The sequence below is a fragment of the Leptopilina heterotoma genome, unplaced genomic scaffold, assembly GCF_015476425.1.
Source record: "Leptopilina heterotoma isolate Lh14 unplaced genomic scaffold, ASM1547642v1 Lhet_92, whole genome shotgun sequence".
NCBI classification, from domain to species: Eukaryota; Metazoa; Arthropoda; class Insecta; order Hymenoptera; family Figitidae; genus Leptopilina; species Leptopilina heterotoma.
This window is the reverse complement of record NW_025111199.1, coordinates 2,621,731-2,647,314: the sequence shown is the minus strand read 5'-3', so window position 1 is coordinate 2,647,314 and position 25,584 is coordinate 2,621,731. Positions and strand designations below refer to the sequence as shown.

Genomic DNA, 25,584 nt, shown 5'->3' with positions numbered 1-25,584 from the left:
ACCTACTATTCGAAAAAAAATTGTTTTGTTCGATTGGCAAAAAAAAGTTTTTAATTTGTAAACCTGTGTTAGTAATGTTAAAGATTACTGTCGCTCCTATACTTTCACCGCTAGGTGGCGAAAGTGACTTCTCTCGCTGTTGAGACGATTCTAAAAGTATATAAAAGCTGAGAACCTGTAGCAGAGAGGACGTGTTTCAAATGATCGTTTTTTTACTTTTTTGATGACTTGTAACACTAATACTATTTATTATTTAATTTTTTATTAAATAATTTTTAATCCTTTGAAAATTTCTTCATTGGATCTTTAATAAAATACTATGTGATATCTCATATTAAATCCTAGGTGAAATCTTGCATGAAATCCTATGTCAATTCCCATATAAATCCCTTGTGAAATCCCTTGTAAAATTCCAAGTGGATTCCCATGTAGGGATATTCAATAAGGCGGATAATGTTTTTCACATGGGATTTGGTTTAGGATTTGACATGGGAAAATAATTATAAATAAATGATACTGTTTTTCACTTGGGGATTGACTTGGGAAAATAATTATAAATAAATGATAATGTTTTTCACATGGGATTTGGTTTAGGATTTGACATGGGAAAATAATTATAAATAAATGATACTGTTTTTCACTTGGGGATTGACTTGGGAAAATAATTATAAATAAATGATAATGTTTTTCACATGGGATTTGGTTTAGGATTTGACATGGGAAAAACATGTGGGATTTGATATGGTTTTATGCATAGATGAAGTGTTCAAATTCCCCATGTCTATTCCTAACTAAAATCCTGTCTCAATTTCCCATATGGTTTGACATGGGAAACCACATGGTAAACCACGTGGTTTCCTTCATGGAAGTAGGGTTTTACATGGTTTTTGACATAGGATCCCATGTGGTTTCCCATATGGGGATTTTCAATAGGGATACCACTTTACACTCTCTAAATCTGAATCAGCGAAATTTCACTGATTCTCAGCGATAAGTATGCCACTATTTTAAAACAGCGTATATGCGCTAATTAATCAGTGAAGTTTCACTGATTATTTAGTGAAATTTCACTAATTCACAGCGCATATACGCTAATTGAAATAGTGGCATACTTATCGCTGATTCAGATTTAGAGAGCACGCTTGAAAATGAAGCTATTTTCTAGAATTTTTTTTTACGATTCCTATGGATTATATTAATTTGCATTTTTTTTAGTTCAATAAATACACTCTTTCACTCTATAAAAAACCTTATTTTATTAAAAAAATATTATTTGTTTATTTATAAGATTTAACTATAATTTTAGACCTGCCAAAAATACCGATGCCAACTGCGGGATTGACTTCTCAGGTTAGAAAAATCTGAAACACAAAATTCAAGTTGCTTTATCTTCAGTAGGACTGTACCTATCGCCCGAACTAGAATTTTTAATTTTTATGCAAAAATAATAAAATGGCGCCAATTTCAAATTTTTTGTTCGAAAATTAAGGTTTTTTTGGCAGTTTTTCGGTTTAAAAAAATAGTAAAAATGAATATTTTTAAATAATTCTAGTTCCGGCGATACCCACCCATGTGACGAAGATTTTCGTAAAAAATTTTTTAGAATCGGTCCAGTAGTTTCCGAGAAAAACATCCTGCAGCGTGGAAAAATGTGGTTTTGAGAAAAACGCGTTTAAAGTTTGTGTTGTATACTTACATACTTATATCATCTCATTTTAAATTTTGAAAAACTGCAAAATGACTAAGTACCAATGTTATTTTATTTTGTTAACCGCAATATTGTATCCGCCATTTCAAATTTTAAACACTGACCTCATATTCGTATTGGGCGGTCCCAAAACCATCGAGTGACAAATTTTATGTTGTCATAAACCATGAGAACTCCGCAGGAGGAAGCAAATTTCTTGATGATCCTAAAGAGGAAGCAAATTGTTTATGCAATGACCATCTGGATTCACATCTTGTTATACTCTAAAATACAGTAAACTTAAATTAAGATGTTGTAGACACAAATATGTTGCTCCAAAGACGACAGCAACAAAATCAGAATATAATACATAAAATATTTTACCTATGGGGTCATTCACAAACTACGTCACGCTTTTTCCGACTGATTTTACCCCCCCCCCCCCATTCGTCAAATTTTTTACATACAAAAAATTTTTTTTTCACACTTCATCACACACAGTTGAACCCCCCATCCCTAGGAATGTGACGTAGTTTGTGAATGACCCCTATATGCCCACAGTTAATATGAAATTTATTTTACAGAAAAATATGATGATATCACAATATGATAAAAAAAGTAAATCTTTGATAAAAATGAACTTTAAAAAGTGACAAAACAGTCAAGATTAAGATACTTTTTCTCAGAAAAATAGTAAAAAATTACGTCTGCAGCACAAAAAATATTTGAACTACGAAAATAAAAACAATCCTAATAATTTTTTCTTTTAATTAATAGGAAAAAATTAACCATTTCCCGCAAGATAGGACTAAAAATTTTAAATGTAAAAAGGGTCAGACCAGCTCAACTATGTGTTATAAAAATTTCATTGACTTTTTAAAATGTCAAAACTGTCATAAAAATCTGTGGTTCACAACTAAACATAAGATCACTTTTAACCGTTTCTTGAAATTTTATATTTTTGGTATTTTTTTCCATTAACAAAATATTACAACATTTAAAAAAAATTAATAACTCAAAAGCCGCGTTTACAATAAGCTAATGGAACTTACACTGATTACACAAAGTTATTCAATCTTTTAAATGAAAATATTTGCATGATTCTAAATTTAAAAATTTCATATTTTTAATAACAATTTTATAAACAATGTGAATTATTTATGTGTTCAAACCAGGGATGGCTTCGAAACTAAATAAAAACGAAAAAATAATTTAGTTTTGATTCTGGAATCGAAACTAAATATTCGGTGTATTTAGTTTTGATTCTGGAATCGAAACTAAATATTCGGTGTATTTAGTTTTGATTCTGGAATCGAAACTAAACACATTGACTATTATGTTTTGGAGGTCAAATTTAAACAAAACTAAATTAGAAAATCAATTTAGATTCGTATCTGGTAGTAAATTTTAATCAATTCATAAAATACAATTACATAATATTAAATTATAATATGTAATTACTATATTTTTTCTTTTTTACACAAAATTTTTTACAAATAATATTAGTATTATTTATTAATATATTATTATAATTCCGATCGGAATTCTGATAAGAATTCCAATTAAAATCCTGATTTCCGACGGAATTCCGATCCCATCGGAATTTTCAGAATCCAGATCGTAATTCTGACAGAATTCTTATAGGAATTCCAATCGAAATTCCGATCGGAATTCTGATAGAATTCTTATAAGAATTTCAATAAAAATTCCGATCCCATCGGAATTTTCATAATTCAGATCGGAATTCCTTCAGAATTCTTATTTTTAAAAGTTTTAATTAATTAATTAATTAATTAATTTTAATTAATCAATTTCTATAAATTTGTAGAATTAACAGAACAGTGCAGAAATTATTTTTCAAGAAGTGTCAATTTTCAAAATTGAAATGTTTTGCCGGAAAATGAGAAAAAAATTATTTGTTTATTTAATTACTATATTTTAATTGTTATTTTTTCTTTAAGTTTCTAAAAAAACATTTCAGAATAATGATTTCTATAAATTTGTAGAATTTACAGAACAGTTTAGAAATTTTTTCTCAAGAAATGTGAATTTCTTAAAATTGAAATGTTTTGCCGGAAAATAAAATAAAAATTATTTATTTATTTAATTACCATTTTAATTGTTATTTTCGTTTAGTTTCTGCGAAAACATGTTAAACTAATCAATTTCTATAAATTTGTAGAATTAACAGAAAAGTTTAGAAATTATTTTTCAAGAAATGTGAATTTTGAAATGTTTTGCAGGAAAATGAAAAGAAAATTTATTTATTTAATTACGATTCTCATTTTTATTTTCTTTTACTTTCTGGGAAAACATTTCAAGTTTACAATTAATAATTTTCATAAATTTCTCGATTGAATAGAACAGTGCAGACATTATTTTTAAAAAGAGTGAAATTTCGATTTTTGAAATGTTTTCCCGGAAAATGAGAAAAAATTTATCAATCTAATTACTATTTTAATTGTTATTTTCTTTTAGTTTCTAAGAAAACATTTCAAATTAATCAATTTCTATGAATTTCTAGAATTAATAGAACAGTGTAAAAATCATTTTTCAAGAAGTATGAATTTTCAAAATTGAAATGTTGAAAATGAAAAAAAAACTATTTAATTTATTTTCCTAAAAAATTTTATAAGTTATAACTTATAACTGGATCTTCTAGCTGGTACCAAGTTAGGACCGGCCTAGGATATATAAAAAGGGTGTTGCCCAGTTAGGACCAAGCTAGGGCCAATAATCGTTTTAGGCCCACGATTAATGGGAATTAAAAAAAAAAATTCGCAACTTTTACAAACTTTACAAACTTTGCAGGGCTCGGATTGTGCGACTTTTTCGATTTTTTTCGACTTTTCTAAGGAAATGTGACTTTTTTCGACTTTTTTGTGAAAAAATGCGACTAATCGACTTTATCGAGATTTTTTTTAGTAAAATGCGAATAAAATAAAATTTTTTTTTAAATTTAAAGAAAAAAGTTTGAGTAAAAAAAATGTTCTGTTACATTTATTTACAAATTCCTTGCAAATTTTTCAAAAACATCAATAACTTCTTTTTTTTTAATATTTAATTATTATTTTTCCATAGGAATTAAAATTCTTCAAAAGATTCAAATTCAAATCTTTTTGAAATTAAACAACTTACAAAAAAATGGTTATAAAATTTTTCAAAATAATTGAATTTCTGTAAAGAGTTTATTTACGTCTAAAGATAATTCAATTTTGCAAAGAATTTTATAAGAACTTTTGAAAATAATTAAATTTCAAGAAAGAATTTTATTATTTTTGGTAATTAATTGGATTTCTAAGATAAATTTTATTATTTCTAAAGAAAATTAAAAATTTGACAAGAATTTTATTAAAATTTTTAAAAAATAATTGAATTTCAGAGAAGAATTTTATTATTCACAAAAATAATTTAAACTTTGAACAAATTTTTTCTAAAAATGTTTAAAAATAATTGAATTTTGGAGAAGAATTTTATTATTTATAAAGATAATTAAAACTTTGAACAAACTTTTTCTAGAAATGTTTAAAAGTAATTTAATTTTGATATTTATAAAGATAATTGAATTTTTGAGAAGAATTTAAAAAAATTTTTTAAATAATTTTAACAAGATTTTTTTTTAATTTTTAAATAATTTTGACAAGAATATTTTCAAAAAATTTTTTAAATAATTGAATTTTGGAGAAGAATTTTATTATTTATAAAAATAATGCTATATATTTTAGTTTTATTAGACATTTATTTAATTTAAAGAGACCTACAAACTATTTTATTCTACATTGTAGATTTATCAACAACGATAGTTTGAACGTCCGTGTCCATTCTGTCGTCTAGCATCAATTCAGTGTTACTGTCAGAAGTATTTGCAGAATTATTCTCCTGTGAATTGATGCTAGACTCATCAGTAACCTCTTTGTTACTAACTTTTTTTTGTTTTTTTGTTTTTTTACATTTAATATTCTTATTAATGAAGTTTGAATTTGTTCTGACTACCAAAATGTCATCTAACATATCAGGTTTAAGATTTCCTCTCAGGGTTGAGAAAATAAATCTCATCCCTGAGAACAACCTTTCGACGCTGACTTGTGTCATTGGTGTAGCGTGAACAATAGTCGCCAACTTGTATAATTCTGGCGATATTGTTTTGCGAGATTCCCAAAATTGTAGAAGGTCCAAGTCTCCATCTGAAGCAGGCGTTTTCTCGAATTCGTCCAATATCTGGTTTAAACTAGATACATTGGAGAATCATTTTTGCCTTTCTGCATCCCTCCTTATTCTCTCCTGATCGACAATATTTGTAATATTGTGGTCAACCAACAACTGAAAAAAAATAATTATTTTCTAAAGTGGATATCATAAATTGCATTTTACGGGAATACAATTTTTTAAAAAATGTGGTTCCTTTAATTTTTAAACAAATATTCTAAAGTTGTTTCATCGAAAAAATCTTAAAGTGAGAAGGAAATTCCGCTTAACAATTATTTTTACGTTTTATTTTTAATATACTAATATTCATCTACAAAAAGTGGAATTTTTGTTTATATTTGACAGTTTTCTTTAATTAAAAGATGAATTTTAATGTTTCTTCTTTAGTTGAAATTATTCCTCTAAAATTGAAACAAATTTATACTAGAAAGAAGATTTTTAAGTTGTCTTGTTTTTTTGAATGCAGCTTCAAACTGTTTAAAAAGGAAGATTTAATGGAAAATATAAAAGAGGAAAATCCTCTCAACTAGAAAGGAAAACATTATTGCCCATATGTAAGAGGAAAAAATGTTGCAAATAAAGAGGAATAATTTAAAATTGAAAACATTTTTCTCGGTATTTTAATAATGAAAAAATTGACGATATAATATTTGTGTTATAATCTTATAATAAATAAAATTTTCAAAGTTTCTATTTCTTTATTTTAAATTAATTGTTTCCTACCTCGTCTTCTACTTCAGGAGTTTCTTGTCTTGATCTTTCAGTGGTCGGAGTCATATTTACATTCGAAGCTTCGATAACATCCCATATTTTTAATAAAACTTGCTTTGCCAGTCTACAATCTTCTTCCTCTAAAAAAGTCAAATATCGAGGATCCAAAAACATGGAGGCAATCAGAGCCTCATTTTTTAAGAGATCATTCTCTCTCTCCTCAATTTTATCCACGAGTTTTGTGGCAAGGTTGTTTTTTACTCGCTCTGTGAGAAGTTTGCATTCTCTCCAGATTCCGAAGAAGTCTCCTGGAAAAAGATTTTCATTTTGCATCTTCAGGGTTGCTTTCTTGCACGGTAGTAATGCTGTGAGGCAATCTTCAATATTCTTCCAGTCCATATCGCTGAGCTTCAGTGATGGTTTTTCTTTCGAAAATTTTCGGCATACAGATTTAGCCAAAAGAAGAGACGACAACATGTCTGCCGTTGAGTTCCACCTTGTTGGGACATCCAAAGTTGGCTTCTTTACCCCATACTTCGCTAACAGACTGGTATTATTTCTTAAAACTTTGACGACACTTCTAGCCTGAAAAATAATTAAATTTCCAGGATGAATTTTAATATTTATGAAAATAATAGAAATTTTAAAAAGAAATTAAAAAAATTTTTTTAAATAATTTAATTTCTGCGAAGAATTTTATTATTTTTGATAATTAATTGATTTTCTAGGATAAATTTTATTATTTATAAATATAATTGAAATTTTTACAAGAATTTTATCAAAATTGTTTACAAATAATTGAATTTCAGAGAAGAATTTTCTTACTTTTGATGATAATTGTACTTTGCAATGAATTTTATTAGAACTTTTGAAAATAATTAAATTTTGATCATAAATTTTAGTATTTATAAAATTTTGACTAAAAATTTTTGAATATAATTTAATTTCTGCGAAAAATTTTATTAAAGATTAAATTAAAGATAGACATTTCTGGAAGTCAAGGGAGTGTGAGAATTTTGTTCTTTATTACAGTCTACCAATTTTAATCAAATATATGATTGAAGCTTTATACATATTATTAAAATCCGAAATTTCAATTCAGGAGTTAGACTATGCAGTGATTTGTTATTACATTTAAGCTATAATGTTTATAATTGGAGAGCTCTTACATCTCACTCTGCGTAGTGCTTCGAAAGTGGTAACGGACTATATTGTTGAAAATAATACACGTATGCAATTGTCAGAAAGTATATTGTCGATGAAAGATAACAAAACGTGAATACGTTTTGTTGAATTTTACAGAGACAAAAAGAGTATTTCGAACAAAACATAAAAGGTTGCATAGTGTCGTCAAAGTTAGTAAAGATGTGCATGCGATGTTTGTCACAGTTATAAAAAAAATTGTTGTGTCTATAAATTTTTTTGATACAACATATCTGTGTGTTGTACCCAATTTATTGCATTATTGACTGCAATATATTTTTCTACTGAAATTTAATATTGTTTTTAAATAAAATAAAATATATTTTGAAATGCTCAAAGTTGTGAAATTTAGTGTTGCTTCCATTAAATATACATTCATTCTCAAAAATAATGTTTTCCTTACAGTTTTGCGCAATGAAAATTTCTATAATATTTGAAAATCAAAATAAATAACGAACAAACAAATATTGCTACAAGAATTTGTATAAGAAATTTAGTGAACATATTTAACATTTAAGAAATAGTGTAAGAACTTTTACAAGAAATCGTGTGACCTAAACCAAGACACATGTTCTTGTATCGTAACTTGTATCAAGTAATTATAGCTCTACTACTGATATACAAAAACTTGTACAAGTTTCTTAAACAGGGTAGGTTCCGTTGTATCAAGATAAAGAGTTTTGCAAAAATTTGTAACCATTTCATATGCAACTAATTTTCGACATGGAAGCAATTTATAATTGTCGTAATCGTATACTGAGGTCAAGGGTACTTCCATCGATATAGTATTCCGACAATGAGAAACATCTTCTTGCCTGGTATTTATCGGCGCCTTCATGCGGTTATATTGTACACGGTTATTATTAGGTTTTAATAACAATTCCTACATTGTGACCGACGAACGAGCAGAATTTTCTTCCTTTAAGTTTTCAATGAAACTTTGACTTCTTTCTGCAGATGAGTTAACAATACCTGGAGGACGTGGATCAATGGCTTTCTTTTCCGCAAAATTTCTTTTGCTTTCATAAATATTCTCATCAGCCATAACATGACATTTCCTTGGACGACCACGGTTCCACTCGCAAAGTTTGGTAGTGCATGCATTGCTTGATTGAACTGTCACCGTTTCCTGAACCGCACTTGGTATTTATATGTCGTAGGTAAAGGTTTGGTTTGTGTCAGCTTACTGTAATATTGCATAGCTAGCCTGCCGCAAGCTTACGACAGGATTACTGCAAGATTGCTCTCACTCTACATATCTCGCACGGACTTGCTCTAATACCAATGGGTTCAGAAGCTTCTGTGTTGGTTGTCCTTTAGTGAAAAGTCCCGCCACCACGACAAAGGCTACCTAACTTGTCCATGATGTTCGTCATGTTGGGCAGTGGACAACCACTGCCCAACAAATCGATGACATCTATTATGTTTGGCAGTGGAAATCATTGGCGTTCATCGGTTCATTTCATTATTTTGATTGTTGTTATTAAAAATAGGTCACTATGACATGACAAATGTTTTAACAAAATATATTATTTATATAATAATAAAAATGTCTGTACTACCCTACTGAAAAATCCTATATATGTTCCTACAAAGAATATTATAAATTATTATAGGATTCTTTATAGGAACCTATGTATGTTTCTATCAGGAAATTTTCGGTAAGAAAAACATGTTTTCCTATAGGGTTCTTTATAGATTCTTATATGGCTCTTATAGGAATCTAATAGGATGACCTATAGTTTTCTATATATAGGGTGTTAAATGGATACCTATAAGAGAATCCTACAAAAATTTATATACTTTTCTATAGGATCCTATATAGGTCAGGCAATAAATTTTCTTTTAAATTTATACCCTGCTTAAAATTCTTGTACAAGATCTTACACATGATCATGTACAAGATCTACTTGTACAAGAATTTGTACTAGATCTTATACAAGTTTAGATACAGGAAAATGTACACAGAATTGAAACAAGTTCTTGTATCTGAACTTGTACAAGATCTATATTGAATTTTCTCTTTACCCCAATACAATGATTTTAATCTTTTACAATTTCCTGATTTTCTGAATGGAATCACCTTAGTTTTTGAGATGTTTAAATGTGTATGGAGTGTGTTTTCTATGACGGTATAATAATGCTTACCACCCAACATGAGAATATTTGCATTAAGTAAATAATCTTCTTTCCCCATGGTACCATGTACATAACCAAACTTTCAACCCTTTTTTATTCCCGGTAAAAAGGCAGTAATTAAGAAAAATTTAACTTATGACCCAGTAAGAAACGAAAAATTGAAAAGGATTGAAATAATTCAAACTCTGTATGGTGTAGTAGAAATTATCCAATACTTTTGAATGCCATTTCTGTCCAATACTTTTCTATACCATGATAGGACCACGTTTCGTCTAAAAATGAATGCTATTCAATTCTGTTTGTAATTGTTAACAAAGACAAAATTTTTTTCTGAATGCTTTCCAATCCCATCCGAAATTATTACAGCCTGTCATTATATCACTTTTCAATTTTTCATTGGAACCGCGTTTCTGCATGCATTCAAGCAATCTTCTGGATTTTTGTAATTTATAAGATACATACAGTGGCAGATTTTGTAAAAAGTGTTTGTGTTCAAAGAAAAACTTGCTGAAAAATTGATTGTTTACCAATTTAACGTCATTTAAACGAGTCAGGGCCGTTATTCTGTTAGACAATAAATCATAACCTAAAAATTTCAGAGACCTTTAAACACTTTTAACCCTCTTAACTGATAATTTAATAATTATTCCTTTTTAAAATAGCAAATAAATTCATGAGTGCAGTTATTTGAAAGTAATTGAACATTCTATATGTCAACAATATTAGTATTATATTATTATACTACTGTCGCGGAATTCAGAAGCATAGGATAGAAATGGTATTCAAAAGGATAGAATTTTTTTAATGCTTCTTAATCTTTGCTTTCTTACTGGGTATTCAAGAGGATTGATATCGTTACTATTTATATTGCTCTCACTGGATAGAAAAGTATTGGACAGAAATGGCATTCAAAAGAATAGAATCTTTTTAATACTTTTCAATTTTTCGTTTCTTACTGGGGAGGCACTCAGTAAAAAAAATTCAATACACAGACCGCGGAGTTCGTATACGAGCTCGGTAACTCGTATGAGAAATATGAGGAAACTCTTATACGAGCCTTTTCCGTAATGAGAAGTGTATAGATGCTTGTATACGAGGTGACTTTTAAAGCATTTTTCTTAATATACACGGAGAAACTTTTAATACCACTAATTCTTAAAACTGGTAAGACATTTTAGTATGTTAGGTTAGATTCAAGGGAAAAACGACATAGGTTATAGAAATTGCTATGGAGACTATCAAAAACACTCATTCAGTATATATTTTACAGTTCTTCATAAGGAAACTAACGAAAATTAGTATGTTGTTTTAGAAAGAAAATAATAATTTTTGCAAAGTTGGGAAAGCCATGAATTAAAAAGAAACACAACAAATTAATTGTCTATAGATACTCATAGAGACGATAGTGATACTTGGATCTGATGGTAGATGGCATTAGTGAATGTCACTGTAACTGTAGGTAAATATATTTAACACGATGTAAGAACCTAACCTATATTAATAACGCACACACGCACACGCAAGTAAAGACACGACGATTGGTCACGGAAACCGAAAGATCGCACGATTCGTTAGAAGTACACAGCTGAATCGTCCTTATATATTAAACGAGTGGAAAAATATGTACCTTCGAGAGAGAGCATTTTTTTAAATAACTTTCTAATCAAATTATGTAAATAAGTAAAAGTCGTGAAAAAAATTATGTTATATTGAGGAACAGTTCTTGAATTTAATTTGGCATGAGGAGACATTCACGTTTATTAATAAAAGGTTTTTTCTTTCATACACGTGTGAATTTCAACTTCTTCTTCTTTAGAATTTCAACTTCGAAAACATTAGGGTTAGTTCGCGACGTCAGGTGATGGACTCGGTGATGCTCGGGTGAAATCGGTTAAGTCCGCCCGCAGTCCTTCCAAAATTGGTATGTTACGTTAGAATGTCTCTTATATATTCTATCTATATGTGTAAAAAAGGTTAGAATTACCGTATTATTTCACAAACAAAAACTAGCATTTTATTCTTTTCTAAAGAAAAATAAGACTATTTCTAATGCACATAGTAATTTTTGTACACCGAAGGTTGCTTAATATATAACGAACTTATCATATTTTCGTATTAATGTTGAAATTATTAGCACAACGCACGAAAAATCCTCACATTCTAACGTACTTTTAGAATAAACATAACCAAATATATTTAATATTATAAGAAAAAGTTTCTCCGTGTAACACTATTTTAAAGTAAATGTAGATAATAGAAATGAATTTTCAAAGTAAAACAAAGCTAAATTTATAAAGGAAATGAAGTTTTAAGAAAAAAACGATAATTTTGTTCAAAAAATTTATTCACACTGAAAAAAGGTTAGAATTTGATAATTCCTTGTTACTCTAACTTACCGACATTAGATATTTCTCGGATGCGGTAAGCACGATTTTGTATTGGCGGTAGAATAAATAAGTTTTTTTCATTACTAATTAATAAATATATGTGACGCTCCACGAGAAAAGGGACCTTATTTACTCTTGTCATAAGGTCCCTTTTCTCGTGGAGCGTCACATATTATTATTTATTTATTATATAAATTTTCTTATATAAAATAATTAAATTTAATACAAAATCGTGCTTACCGTATACGAGAAATATCTAATGTCGGTTAGTTAGAGTAACAAGGAATTATCAAATTCTAACCTTTTTTCAGTGTGAATAAATTTTTTGAATAAAATTATCCTTTTTTTCTTAAAACTTCATTTTCTTTATAAATTTAGCTTTGTTTTACTTTGAAAATTCATTTCTATTATCTACATTTACTTTAAAATAGTGTTATATTAAGAAAAATGCTTTAAAAGTCACCTCGTATACAAGCATCTATACACTTCTTATTACGGAAAAGGCTCGTATAAGAGTTTTCTCATATTTCTTATACGAGCTACCGAGCTCGTATACGAACTCAGCGGTCCGTGTATCGAATTTTTTTCAGTGGCGTAGGAACCGGGGGGACAAGGGGGGCAGTTGCCCCCCAGTTATATACATATAACATTGTTAAATATATCTATATATGTAGTTTGCCCCCCCGGAAAATAATTCGTTCCTACGCGGTTGTTTTTTTACTGGGCACGTAATCAACAGCCGAAAAATTTTCTATTTTATTTAAATTCTGATTTTAATTCTGAGCTCTATTCGCTCAGGAGAATAGATGAGTTGACAATATGAATCCCATTCTATTCCCACAGCGTATTGAAATCTAATTTGTATTCCCCAAAGAGAAATTAAAAAATGAAATTTTTAATTCTGTTCAATTCTTACATAATATATTTTTAATCTATTTCGCTAGGAAGTATTAAAGATGAGTTCATTCAATTCCGTCCAATTCTTTTAAGAAAAACGCGTATAAAGAATTCACCAATTATTATCTAGGAATAAATTTGTAAAGCATTTAATCTCAATGATTTACTTTTTAAGAATACGTCGAATGCGAATAGATCATTTACTATGAATACCATATAATATGGTATTCCTTTTACAATAAATTAAATACTAATCAATTACCTTTTAAGTTTAGTAATAAATAAATAATTTTATTATATATATATTATTTAATATTTGCTTTTGTCATCACAAAATATGTTATTTATGATATTTATAACACCACAATAAATATATTTAATGTCATTTATTATATTTAATTAAATTCTTATTAATAAAAAGTAATTATTAATTTTACATTTATGTTTCTTTAAATTTTTCAAACACTTAAAAAATAGTTCGATCTGGTGTAATGAAATAAAGAAATTTTAATTAATTAATATTTTAAGTAATAAAAGGATGCAACAGTCCCGGTGTGGGTGCGATTTGTCCCTACGAAAGTTCCAGTATAAGTGGGGGTGGAGGAATCTAATCAAAGCCTGTCAGTTCAGGCGGGGGGAAGAGCTAGTCAGGTTCAGTCAAAACCGGTAAGCTCCAGCATTAGGGGGGATGGGGAAATTCAATCCAAGCCTGTTAGCTCAAGCGGGGGGGGGGGGGGGGGGGGAGAAGGCGACACAGAAGGGATGAATGAGGTCTTGATGTGGGTTCAATCCGTCCCTACGAATGTCCCGGTTCAGATGATAACATATTAATTAGTTGCCTTTTCATCAAAGTTTTTAAAGATTTTTCGTAATTTTGAGCCGCCTGCTTAACTAAGTTCGTCTTTAAAAAAGTATCGTACAGAGGTATTTCAGTTTCTTCTATTCGTGCTCGATATGAATCGAAAGCGTCATATAATATTTTATTTCTTTCTATCAAGGATATAGTTGTTTTTGAATTTCTGTCCCTTTCTGTAAAGCACTCAAATATGATTGGAATTCTAAGTTTATTGTCAACCCATTCTTGTAAAAAATCTGAATCCGGCAACGTAAATAAATACTCGCAAAAATAACTAGCTCTAATTGCGATTCTGGAAACAATTTTTACATCGTTTCTAATTTTTTCTAATACATCAGGGTTCTTTACGATTGTGTTTAAAGAACATTTTTTTACAAAAATATCTTTTTTACAATTAAGAAGTTTTTTTCTTTAAATGGTTTTTTATTGCCTGCTGATTATTGCCTGTTCGAAATAAACCTACAGTGAGGACCAAGAACAAAAGAGGAATTAATAAGGAAAAATGGATTGTTCGAAAAAATCCTACAATGAGGACCACGAACAATAGAGGAATTAATGAGGAAAAATGGATTGTTCGAAATAAACCTACAATGAGGACCACGAACAAAAAAGTAGTTAATAAGGAAAAATGGATTGTTCGAAAAAATCCTACAATAAGGACCACGAAAAAAAGAGGAATTAATAAGGAAAAATAGGTTTGTTCGAAATAATCCTACAGTGAGGACCACGAACAGAAAAGGATTCCTATCCTTCTTGATTTGAAAATATTGGATAATCCAAAACGAAGAAGAGAAATTCACGATTATTTGTACTATCCACGAAGATGACTAGCCCACGAACAGAATACGATTCCTATTCTTCTTTATTTATAAGTATTAGATAATCCAGAACGAAGAAGAGAACTTTACGTTTATTTGAAATATACGTAGACGACTGCTCTTTGCGAAGACAGGCGAGATAATAACGCTATAGTTCTCGTTGTCCTACGTGTTGCTTAGGCCCATTCCCACTCTTCGCTATTATTAAGTGGTAGGGGCCGCTTAGTCAATGTAAAATGGCGTCTGAGTGGGAATAGATTTCCTTCGTCCAATGGCATATCTGCGGCTTACTTGTGTGGCGTGAAGTAAAGGAAGTAAAGTAAACTTTTGACAAGAGTAAGAGAGACAGTTTAATTCCCCACTCTAGCTCGCAGGCTAACTTTACGTCACACCACACAAGTAGTCCCGGGCCCCGGCGAAACGTTGAAAACCGTTTTTTTGTCTTTTTGACCCAACGACTACCTACGTACTACGTGACAATGACGCTTTACTTATAATGAAGCCCTGTGTCCGTCGCCAGTTTGGGAAAAACCCAGTCTGCCGGTCGCGAGGTACCACCGTATAACAGATCACTGTTTCGGCAATGGCGGCACACTTATTGTCGGCAGTGTCCGGACACTGCTTGTTTACATCTAATAAAATAGTACATTTCTAAATGACTTCGATATCATTTTTTTAAGTTTGGTCGGCAATATTTTTCATAACAATAACCTAATCTGAAAGTTGCGAATGTATTTTCAAATAATCTGTAATGATGAAAATAATAGTCTTAACTCATTTTTTAGATCGCGGGACATTATTGTAATTCGGCGACAGCTATTTCTTTTTGAAGACATATGCTATCTATATTATGTAAATTTGCAAAAGATAGTTCGACTTGTTTGTCTTCATAGATGCAGACTAAATATTCCGAAATATTCATGAAAATATGGGTGATTCATTCAAAAAATAAAGCGTGTCCTGATACTATCGAATCTCCCCTACATACATCTTTGTAAATTATTATATACAATATTCGCATACTATAATACTAAATTTAATTGTTATTTGTAGCTTGACATAAATAAATTTTTAAACTGATAAAAAAGTACAATAAATGTTTATTTATTTATATCATATTAAAATTTAAATTTGTTTTTACTTATTAGGATTTGAAATACTACGATACGCCATCTAGTGAGAGCCTTGTTGTGGTAGCCATCTTTCGAATGCTAAAAATATCGAATCGGCATTTAGTCGAATGCTAAAAACATCGAATTGTCAATACGTCGAATGTTCAAAACGTCGAATCATTAATTCGTCGAATGTTAAAAACATCGAATCGTCAATACGTCGAATGTTCAAAACGTCGAATTATCAATTCGTCGAATGTTCAAAACGTCGAATTATCAATTCGTCGAATGATCAAAACATCGAATTGTCAATATGTCGAATGTTCAAAACGTCGAATGGTCAAAACGTCGAATCGTCATTTAGTCGAATGGTAAAACCATCGAATAGTCCATTCGTCGAATGCTCAAATAGTCGAAACGCCATCTGTTCGTATTATCAAGTAGTAGAATGGTAAAGTTGTCGAATGTTCAAAACGTCGAATCGTCATCTGTCCGAATTGCCAAGTAGTAGAATGGACAAAAAGTCGAAACGCCATCTGTTCGAATTATCAAGTAGTAGAATGGTAAAGTTGTCGAATGTTCAAAACATCGAATCTTTATTTAATCGAATGCTAAAAACATCGAATTCTCAATTCGCCGAATGTTCAAAACGTCGAATTATCAATTCATCGAATGTTAATAACCACGAATCGTCAACATGTCGAATGTTCCAAACGTCGAATGATCAAAACGTCGAATGCTAAAAACATCGAATTCTCAAATCGTCGAATGCTCAGAACATAGAATAGTCAGTTCGTCGAATGCTCAAATAGTCGAAACGCCATCTGTTCGAAATGTCAAGTAGTAGAATGGTAAAGTAGTCGATTGGTAAAGTAGTCGAAACGCCATCTATTCGAATTGCCAAGAAGTAGAATGATAAAGTAGTCGAATGTTCAAAACGTCGAATGCTCAGAACATCGAACTGGCAATTCGTCGAATGCTCCAAAAGTCGAATGATAAAAACGTCGAATGCTAAAAACATCGAATCGTCAAAAGTTCGAAAAAGTTCTTTGTTTTCAGTAGACATTAACTTAAAACAAAGAACTTTTTCGAACTTTTGACGATTCGATGTTTTTAGCATTCGACTATTTGAGCATTCGACGAATGGACTATTCGATGGTTTTACCATTCGACTAAATGACGATTCATTTAGCATAAACGTCATTATTTTAACGTAATTCTCATTTGACATAAAGTTCATTTGAACTAAATTTCATTTTACAGATAAGTCATTAGGGGAGAGTAGGCTATACATTAAACCAGGTTTGTTATAAAGTCCAAGAACTAATTAAATTTTGCAAATTTTGAACAGGTTTTTGTATCAAAATAAAACTGAAGAACTCCTTCCCACATAGCACAATAGTATGAGGTAAGGTTATGTTGAGTACTAATCGTAAGGCACATAAGGTTACACAATATTGCTGCGGTAGACCTGAGGTGAACTAAAAACTTCCGCCATGGAGGTAAGGTTACATGTTAGGGTGTGGTGAGTATATATGATAAGGCCATGGTAACCTTACACGTTAAGGTTAAGGTAACCTTACACGTTAAGGTTGATGTAACCTTACACGTTAAGGTTGAGGTAACGTTACATGTTAAGGTTGAGGTAAGGTTACATGTCAAGGTTGAGGTAAGGTAATTATTAAGTTGTAAGGTTGAGGTAAGGTTGTGATAAATTTACCAGTTATGGAAAATATTGAAAAAATAATTAATAAATAAATATTCAATTAAAAAGTTAGTTTGTTGCTCTTCTCTATTTTGGAAACCTGACATGAAGCAGAAAATTTTAAAAACAAATTTGGGGGGACTGGGATTTGAACCCGGGATCGACGCGCATAAACCTATCATTCTAACTAACTGAGCTAAGTAGAGAACTGGTAGAAGGAAAATTAATATTGCCTTTAAGGAGTTAATCATCTTCTTGGTTCACCTTAAAGGCAACATTAATTTTCCTTCTGCCAGTTCTCTACTTAGCTCAGTTAGTTAGAATGATAGGTTTATGCGCGTCGATCCCGGGTTCGAATCCCAGTCCCCCCAAATTTGTTTTCAAAATTTTCTGCTTTATGTCAGGTTTCCAAAATAGAGAAGAGCAACAAACTTAACTTTCTAATTTAATATTTATTTATTATATTATTAATTATTTTTTCAATATTTTCCATAACTGGTAAGCTTATCACAACCTTACCTTAACCTTACAACTTATTAATTACCTTACCTCAACCTTGACATGTAACCTTACCTCAACCTTAACATGTAACGTTACCTCAACCTTAACGTGTAAGGTTACATCAACCTTAACGTGTAAGGTTACCTTAACCTTAACGTGTAAGGTTACCATGGCCTTATCATATATACTCACCACACCCTAACATGTAACCTTACCTCCATGGCGGAAGTTTTTAGTTCACCTCAGGTCTACCGCAGCAATATTGTGTAACCTTATGTGCCTTACGATTAGTACTCAACATAACCTTACCTCATACTATGGTGCTATGTGGGTTTAGTTAATACAAAAATTACAAACACAAATTATTATGATTAAATACTGAAATTAAATTTTTTTCTAATCAGTTACACTTTTCTTATTTTTAAGGATATGTGTCTACATTGAACCACCCCCAAGTAGCACGCTGTATCACCTGAGTGTCATGGCGATATCTATCGGGGATATTCCTGTAATACTGAGGAAGTATCATAATGTCTGCTTTATTGAATATCCCTGTGACATTCCTGCGATATTGAGGGGATATTGCTGTGACATCGAGGAGATACTGCCGCGATATTGCTGTCATATTGAGGGAATATTTCACAAAATTTTCGCTATAATTTCAAATTTGAACTTATAGAAAAAATTTTGTGAAATATCCCCTCAATACCGCAGGAATATTCACTCAATATCACCGCAATATCCCGCCTTAATATCGCGGCAGTATCTCCTCGATGTCACAGCAATGTCCCATCAATATCGCAGAAATCTCACAGGGATATTGAGAAGAAGCGGACATTTTGTCACTTCCTCATTACCACAGGAATATCCCCGATAGATATCGCCATGGCACTTAGGTGATACAGCGTGCTACTTGGGACCTCTAATAAAATACTAAAATTTGCTTCGAAAATAATATTTCCACTTACACATTGTGAAAAATCTTATTTCCCACTCAAAAAAATAGAAAATTGTTGTTAAATAGTTATTATTTGTTAATATAGGAGATTAATATATTTCGATGTCAGGTTAGGTAGCAGAAGTGACAGTTTAAGTTTATCTCGTTCACAATTGTGATGAAAGCATGTTTTCCAGTATTTTTCTTACTAATTTGTAGAGCAGACTTCTTTACCATTCTTAAAATTGAAAATTCTTTGCTTTTTTGGGTGGTTCAATGATGCCGCACTCACTGTATTCACATGACATTCACAACAAAAAATGTTTATAATAAATTTATGTAAGACTTAAAATTCTGTTTCACATCGGAATATTGAAGTTGACACCCTAAGCGAAATAAATCAAAAGTTTACTAATTTTTAAAACTTCCTATTTCAATAAAAAAACGTCATTATAATTCCAACAAATTTTTTATTTTGTACGTGAAAAACAGTTTGTTAGTTTTTCTTTTGCAAATAATAAACCTACGTGCCGAAAATTTTTGGACATAGTCTCTTTCGGTAATACTAACTTACATATTGAATAAGAAAAAATTGAGACGCATGCTTATTCCCGAAATCTTTTTTGACCAAATAGTTATTTGATATAAAACTACTTAACTTAATATTCACATAATATGCACATTATTTGACATAAATTTCATTGTACACAAAAACCATTTAACATAAATATCATTTGTCATAGAATTCATTAAACAGAAATATTATGTTACATAAAACTCAGATAACTTAATTCCCATTTGACATAAAAATTATGTAACATAAATTTCTATTGACATAAAAATCATTTAACATAAATTTCTTTTGACATAAAATTCATTTAACGTAAATTTTATTTGTTATAAAATTCATTTGACATCAATTTCATTTGTCATAAATGTCATTTAACGTAATTTTCATTTGACATAAACATCATTAGACATAAAATTAGCTTCACATAAATTTCATTTAACGTGAATATCATTTAACATAATTATTATTTAACGTAAAATTTAATTTATACAAATTTCATTTAGCATAAATTCCATTAAATATAATTCTCATTTGGCATAAAATTTATTTGACATAAATTTAATTTGGTATAAATCTCATTTGACATAAAATTCAGTTGTCATAGATTTTATTTTACATAAAGATCATTTGACATGGAAATATAGGCGCGAATTTCAAAATTGGCGAATCACAATGTTGTTGATAATATCTAATTGGTTGCTTTTAAAATTCGCGCCGATATTGTTATGTAAAATGTAATTTGTGTAAAATGATTTTTATGTCAAATGAGAATTTTGTTGAATGACTTAGGACAAATGAGAATTGCGTTAAATGTCTTTTATGTCAAATGAAAATTATGTTAAATGGGATTTATACGAAATAAAATTTATGTCAAGTAAATTTTATGCCAAATGAGAATTATGTTAAATAGAATTTATGCTAAATGAAATTTATATAAATTTAATTTTACGTTAAATAATAATTATGGGTCAAAATAAGTAAAACCGGCCACTTGAAAAATTTTTATCTCCAATTTTCAAGTTATCTATGATTTTTAGTAGATATATGAGTACACTTTTTCCCCCTAAAATATTTTTCAAAAAAAAATTTTATTTTTGAAGTAATCAGGTATTGAAGTTTTAGGTCATTTTATTTTCATTTTATTATTACTTTGAAACAAATAAAGATAATTAAGTAATTTTTTTTTTAAATTAAAGCTTAAAGTCTATACTTTAAAGATGAAATAAAGCGATTGCTAAAAAATGAAAATTTATAATTGTTATTAACAATTCTTTTAAACAATTGCAAATTGAAGAATGTTCTCAATGTTTTTGAAAGATTAAATTACGATATATTGATGCGCAAAACTATAAGGATTCATTTAAAAAAAAGAAAAATGAGTAACCTCCAATATTATAGAAATTGTGTAGATTTTCCTGCCAAAATGCAGGCCAAAATCGATTTTTAATCTTAAAAATCCGCTTGAAAGCGTGAAGTTTCTAACAAAACAAAAGAAGATCTTATTTATTCGTTTGCAATTTTATCTTTTTCCAGGAACTTGAGTCAATTTTTGCTTGCATTTTGTCAGCAAAATTTACATAATTTCTATAATATTGGAGGTTACTCATTTTTCTTTTTTTTAAATGAATCCTTATAGTTTTGCGCATCAATATATCGTAATTTAATCTTTCAAAAACATTGAGAACATTCTTCAATTTGCAATTGTTTAAAAGAATTGTTAATAACAATTATAAATTTTCATTTTTTAGCAATCGCTTTATTTCATCTTTAAAGTATAGACTTTAAGCTTTAATTTAAAAAAAAATTACTTAATTATCATTATTTGTTTCAAAGTAATAATAAAATGAAAATAAAATGACCTAAAACTTCAATACCTAATTACTTCAAAAATAAAATTTTTTTTTGAAAAATATTTTAGGGGGAAAAAGTGTACTCATATATCTACTAAAAATCATAGATAACTTGAAAATTGGAGATAAAAATTTTTCAAGTGGCCGGTTTCACTTATTTTGACCCTTATGTTAAATGATATTCACGTCAAATGAAATTTATGTGAAGCTAATTTTATGTCTAATGATATTTATGTCAAATGAGAATTACGTTAAATGACATTTATGCCAAATGAAATTAATGTCAAATGAATTTTATAACAAATAAAATTAACGTTAAATGAATTTTATGTCAAAAGAAATTTATGTTAAATGATTTTTATGTCAATAGAAATTTATGTTACATAATTTTTATGTCAAATGGGAATTAAGTTATCTAAGTTTTATGTAACATAATATTTCTGTTTAATGAATTCTATGACAAATGGTATTTATGTTAAATGGTTTTTGTGTGCAATGAAATTTATGTCAAATAATGTGCATATTATGTGAATTTTAAGTTAAGTAGTTTTATATCAAATAACTATTTGGTCAAAAAAGATTTCGGGAATAAGCATGCGTCTCGAAAAAATTGCACTCAGTCTTTTCTCAGAAAATTGAAGTGGTTCACTGTTGACGCTAGTTCAATGTAGCCTGCTCTCCCCTACACATAATTCTCATTTGACATAAAATTCAGTTGTCATAGATTTCATTTTACATATAAAGATCATTTGATATGAAAAAGGCCCGAATTTCAAAATTGGCGAATCACAATGTTGTTGATAATATCTAATTGGTTACTTTTAAAATTCGCGCCGATATTTTTATGTAAAATGTAATTTAAATGAGAATTATATTAAATGACATTTATATCAAATGAAATTTATGTCAAGTGAAATTTATGGTAAATGGTTTTATGTCAAATGACTATTATGTCAAATAAGATTTCAGGAATAGTCATGCGTCTCGAATAGACCACTCGTCTTTTGCGAATGTGCATTTGATTTCAAACTTAATTCAGGATAAAAAAACTCCACAATAAACCGTACTGTTGCGAACAAATTCCGGATTAGTCTAAAATCTTGAAAAATTAGTTCTAAAATAAAAATGAAATCGGTCTGACTTTTTATTTAAGGTATTTACTTATAGTAAATAAAATATTTACTTCTACAGATCTTTTCGTGGCACTTTATAAATTCTATTATTATGAATTTGAAATCTCATGCGAGCGTGGTATAGTGGTTAGTGTATTTGATTTCGGTACTTTATAATGTTAGATAGGTGTAGGTTTGAATCCCAAGCGTTAGAAATTTTAATTTAATTTAAATAAAATTGCGATGGGTATATTGAAAAATATGTTAAATGTACCATAATGTTATAAGGATTAATATTTGTTACTTGTATTAAAATATTTTTATTAACCCTCGGAGAACACATGGGGTCATTTTGACCCCACGATTTTTTGCGAAAAGCTTTTTATCTATTGTTTAATATTTTTTATAAGGATTTTAAAGTCCACAGACTCATTTTACAGAGTTTAAACTATATTTTTAAAAAATCTTTAGGTTAATCAGATGAACAGTTCAAAATTGGTTGAGCATTGAAAAATGATCTAAAAAAGAGGTGTGTTCTCCGAAGGTTATAACGTTCACTAAATTGTCCGGACTAATTCCGGATGACAAAAACCTGACCATAAACCGCACTGTTTCACTCAGCTCAGCTAGTCGGACTTATGACGCTGTCCTTTAATTTTGCGCAAAAACTTTCGAACGGGAAAGTGGAGTATGCCCATGATGGTTCCCAATTGAACAAAGAATCAGGTGAGTGTCCTGCTATATGCATGTTATAAGTACATATATAGCTTCTTTCTCCATACATGGACAATCCGTGGGAAAACTGTCTTAAGAAAGCTTTCGCTATAATCAAGTCAGTTTCGGAGATTGATGTATTGTTCAGGATAAAAACTGCTTGAGAATATAAGGCTAAATATCTGAAATACTTTGGTTTTAAAATATCTTCAAGACATGGAAGGCAACAGTATAGCAGCCAATTACGCCATTCTGTAGCCTTCCATTTAGAATAAATGCTAATTAATGCTTCGAGGACGTCGGGAAATTTCAGAAGGAAATTTAATTTCATTCAGTTTGTTATTGATGTTTGTCATATTTGTTGGGTTCCCTATGTACTTATGTACTATGTATCCCTATGTACTATGTCTTTTCCGCTGTCTTCCATGAAATATTTCGTTAATTGCTTAAAGGTACCGTCCCATGACGGCGTAAAAGCGTCGGCGTAAAGCAGAAATCGTGCGATAGAAAGAGATGAACAGATATCACGTTCTCACCCACTCACATGGTTTACGCTTTACGCTGACGCTTTCACGCCATCATGGGACGGTACCTTTATGAATCCTTCGAAATGTCCATGACAATCATCGTGCACACAGCCAGCACGTAGATCGAAGTTTGGTAACATTGCCAAGCAACTGAAACCTGAAAATACATCAGGGAGCGTTCAGACCTCCGCATGCAAAACTTTTGCATGCAGGTTGCCATAGTAGCGTTCAAGAGTGAGAGAGATAGAATAATTTCCTGTCTCTCTCACTCTTGAACGCTACCATGGCAACCTGCATGCATAAGTTTTGCATGCGGAGGTCTGAACGCTCCCTGATGTATTTTCAGGTTTCAGTTGCTTGGCAATTTATTTCGAATCAATGTATTGTGAAATAAAGTAATATTGTTAATATTATAGTTATATTATATAAATATAAACATATTTTATTTTTCATTTATTCAAATATTAACATATGGGCAATTCCACGTGAGATTTTAATCGACCTCTTAAAATCGACCAAAAATATTTTTTTATTCTGTATCGAAAAATTCGTATTAATAAAAATTTCGTATAATCCTTATTAATAAAATCAGATGTCTGTCTGTACACTTGAATCCAACGATGCCTTCTCTCGGGGAAGGCACTAATTTGACGAGTTTTGACCACTTTCTATATTCTTTATAGTTCATGTCCATAATTTCAACGGAATTCTGCTTTTCTATTGGCTGATTTTTTAGACAATATAGAAGGTAGGCAAACTTCGTCAAATTAGTGCCTTCCCGGAGAGAAGGCATCGTTGGATTTAAGTGTACATTGCTTGAAACTTCGAAATGTTAACATGATTAGTTATTATGGACATCAGAGATTCCAAAAATATTCTTAAAAAATTTAATGTATGTACGTATGTATATGTATGTTTGTCACAAAAACTTTGTACCCCAATCACACAAAAACATGTGAACCGATTTAAGTCCAAGGAAGGTTTAAAAATTTACAGATTTAAAATATATATATATATGTATAAAATATGTATAAAAATGTTTTCAAAAAATCGAAAATTTCAAAATTTTACATTTTTTTATGGATTGCTTTTAAACTTTCTATATTTGAGTATTACATGCTATTTGGTCACATTTTAGCATAATTTTAAAAAAAATTCTATCCTACAACTAAGATGTGAATATAAAAATATTTTCAAAAAATGGAAAATTTCACATTTTTTAATGGATAGCTTTTAAATTTTCTAAAATTGAATATTATATGTTATTTACTCAGATTTTAGCATAATTTTGCAAAAAATACTATCCTATAAGTAGGGGAGGGTAGCCTACATTGAACCGGGTATTTTATAAAGACCAAGAACTAATAAAATTTTACTAATTTCGATCAGGTTTTTGTATCAAAATTAAGCTGAAGTACTCCTTTAGTTAATACACACGTTACAAACACAAATTATTATGATTAAATAATTAAATTTAATTTTTTTCTAACCAGTTACACTTTTCTTATTTTGAAGGATCTGTGTCTACATTGAACCAACTCTAATAAAACACTACAATTTAGGGGAGAGTAGCCCAGTAAAAAAAAACTAATTCAAATGAATTGAAACGAATTAACATTTTTGGTAGGCTCCAATTCGTATTTGTCACAAA

General features: G+C 29.7%; 1 protein-coding gene across 1 annotated transcript; it reads right to left on the bottom strand.

Moving 5' to 3' along the window:
- Window positions 1-5,870: 5,870 nt before the first annotated feature.
- LOC122511993 lies at window positions 5,871-23,647 on the bottom strand. The gene is made up of 3 exons (XM_043627595.1): window positions 23,290-23,647; window positions 6,617-7,189; window positions 5,871-6,007 (listed from the first exon to the last, which is right to left on the bottom strand). The coding sequence occupies exons 1-3, from the start codon at window positions 23,290-23,292 to the stop codon at window positions 5,933-5,935; spliced, it is 651 nt and encodes a 216-aa protein (XP_043483530.1). The 5' UTR covers window positions 23,293-23,647; the 3' UTR covers window positions 5,871-5,932.
- Between the last annotated feature and the right edge of the window lie 1,937 nt (window positions 23,648-25,584).

What these genes read in the sequence shown, in the direction of transcription:
- LOC122511993 (XM_043627595.1), bottom strand. An exon ending in CTCCTGAAGTAGAAGACGAG is followed by an intron (nt 6,008 to 6,616) that starts GTAGGAAACAAT and finishes ATTTTTTTTCAG; the next exon opens with TTGTTGGTTGACCACAATAT.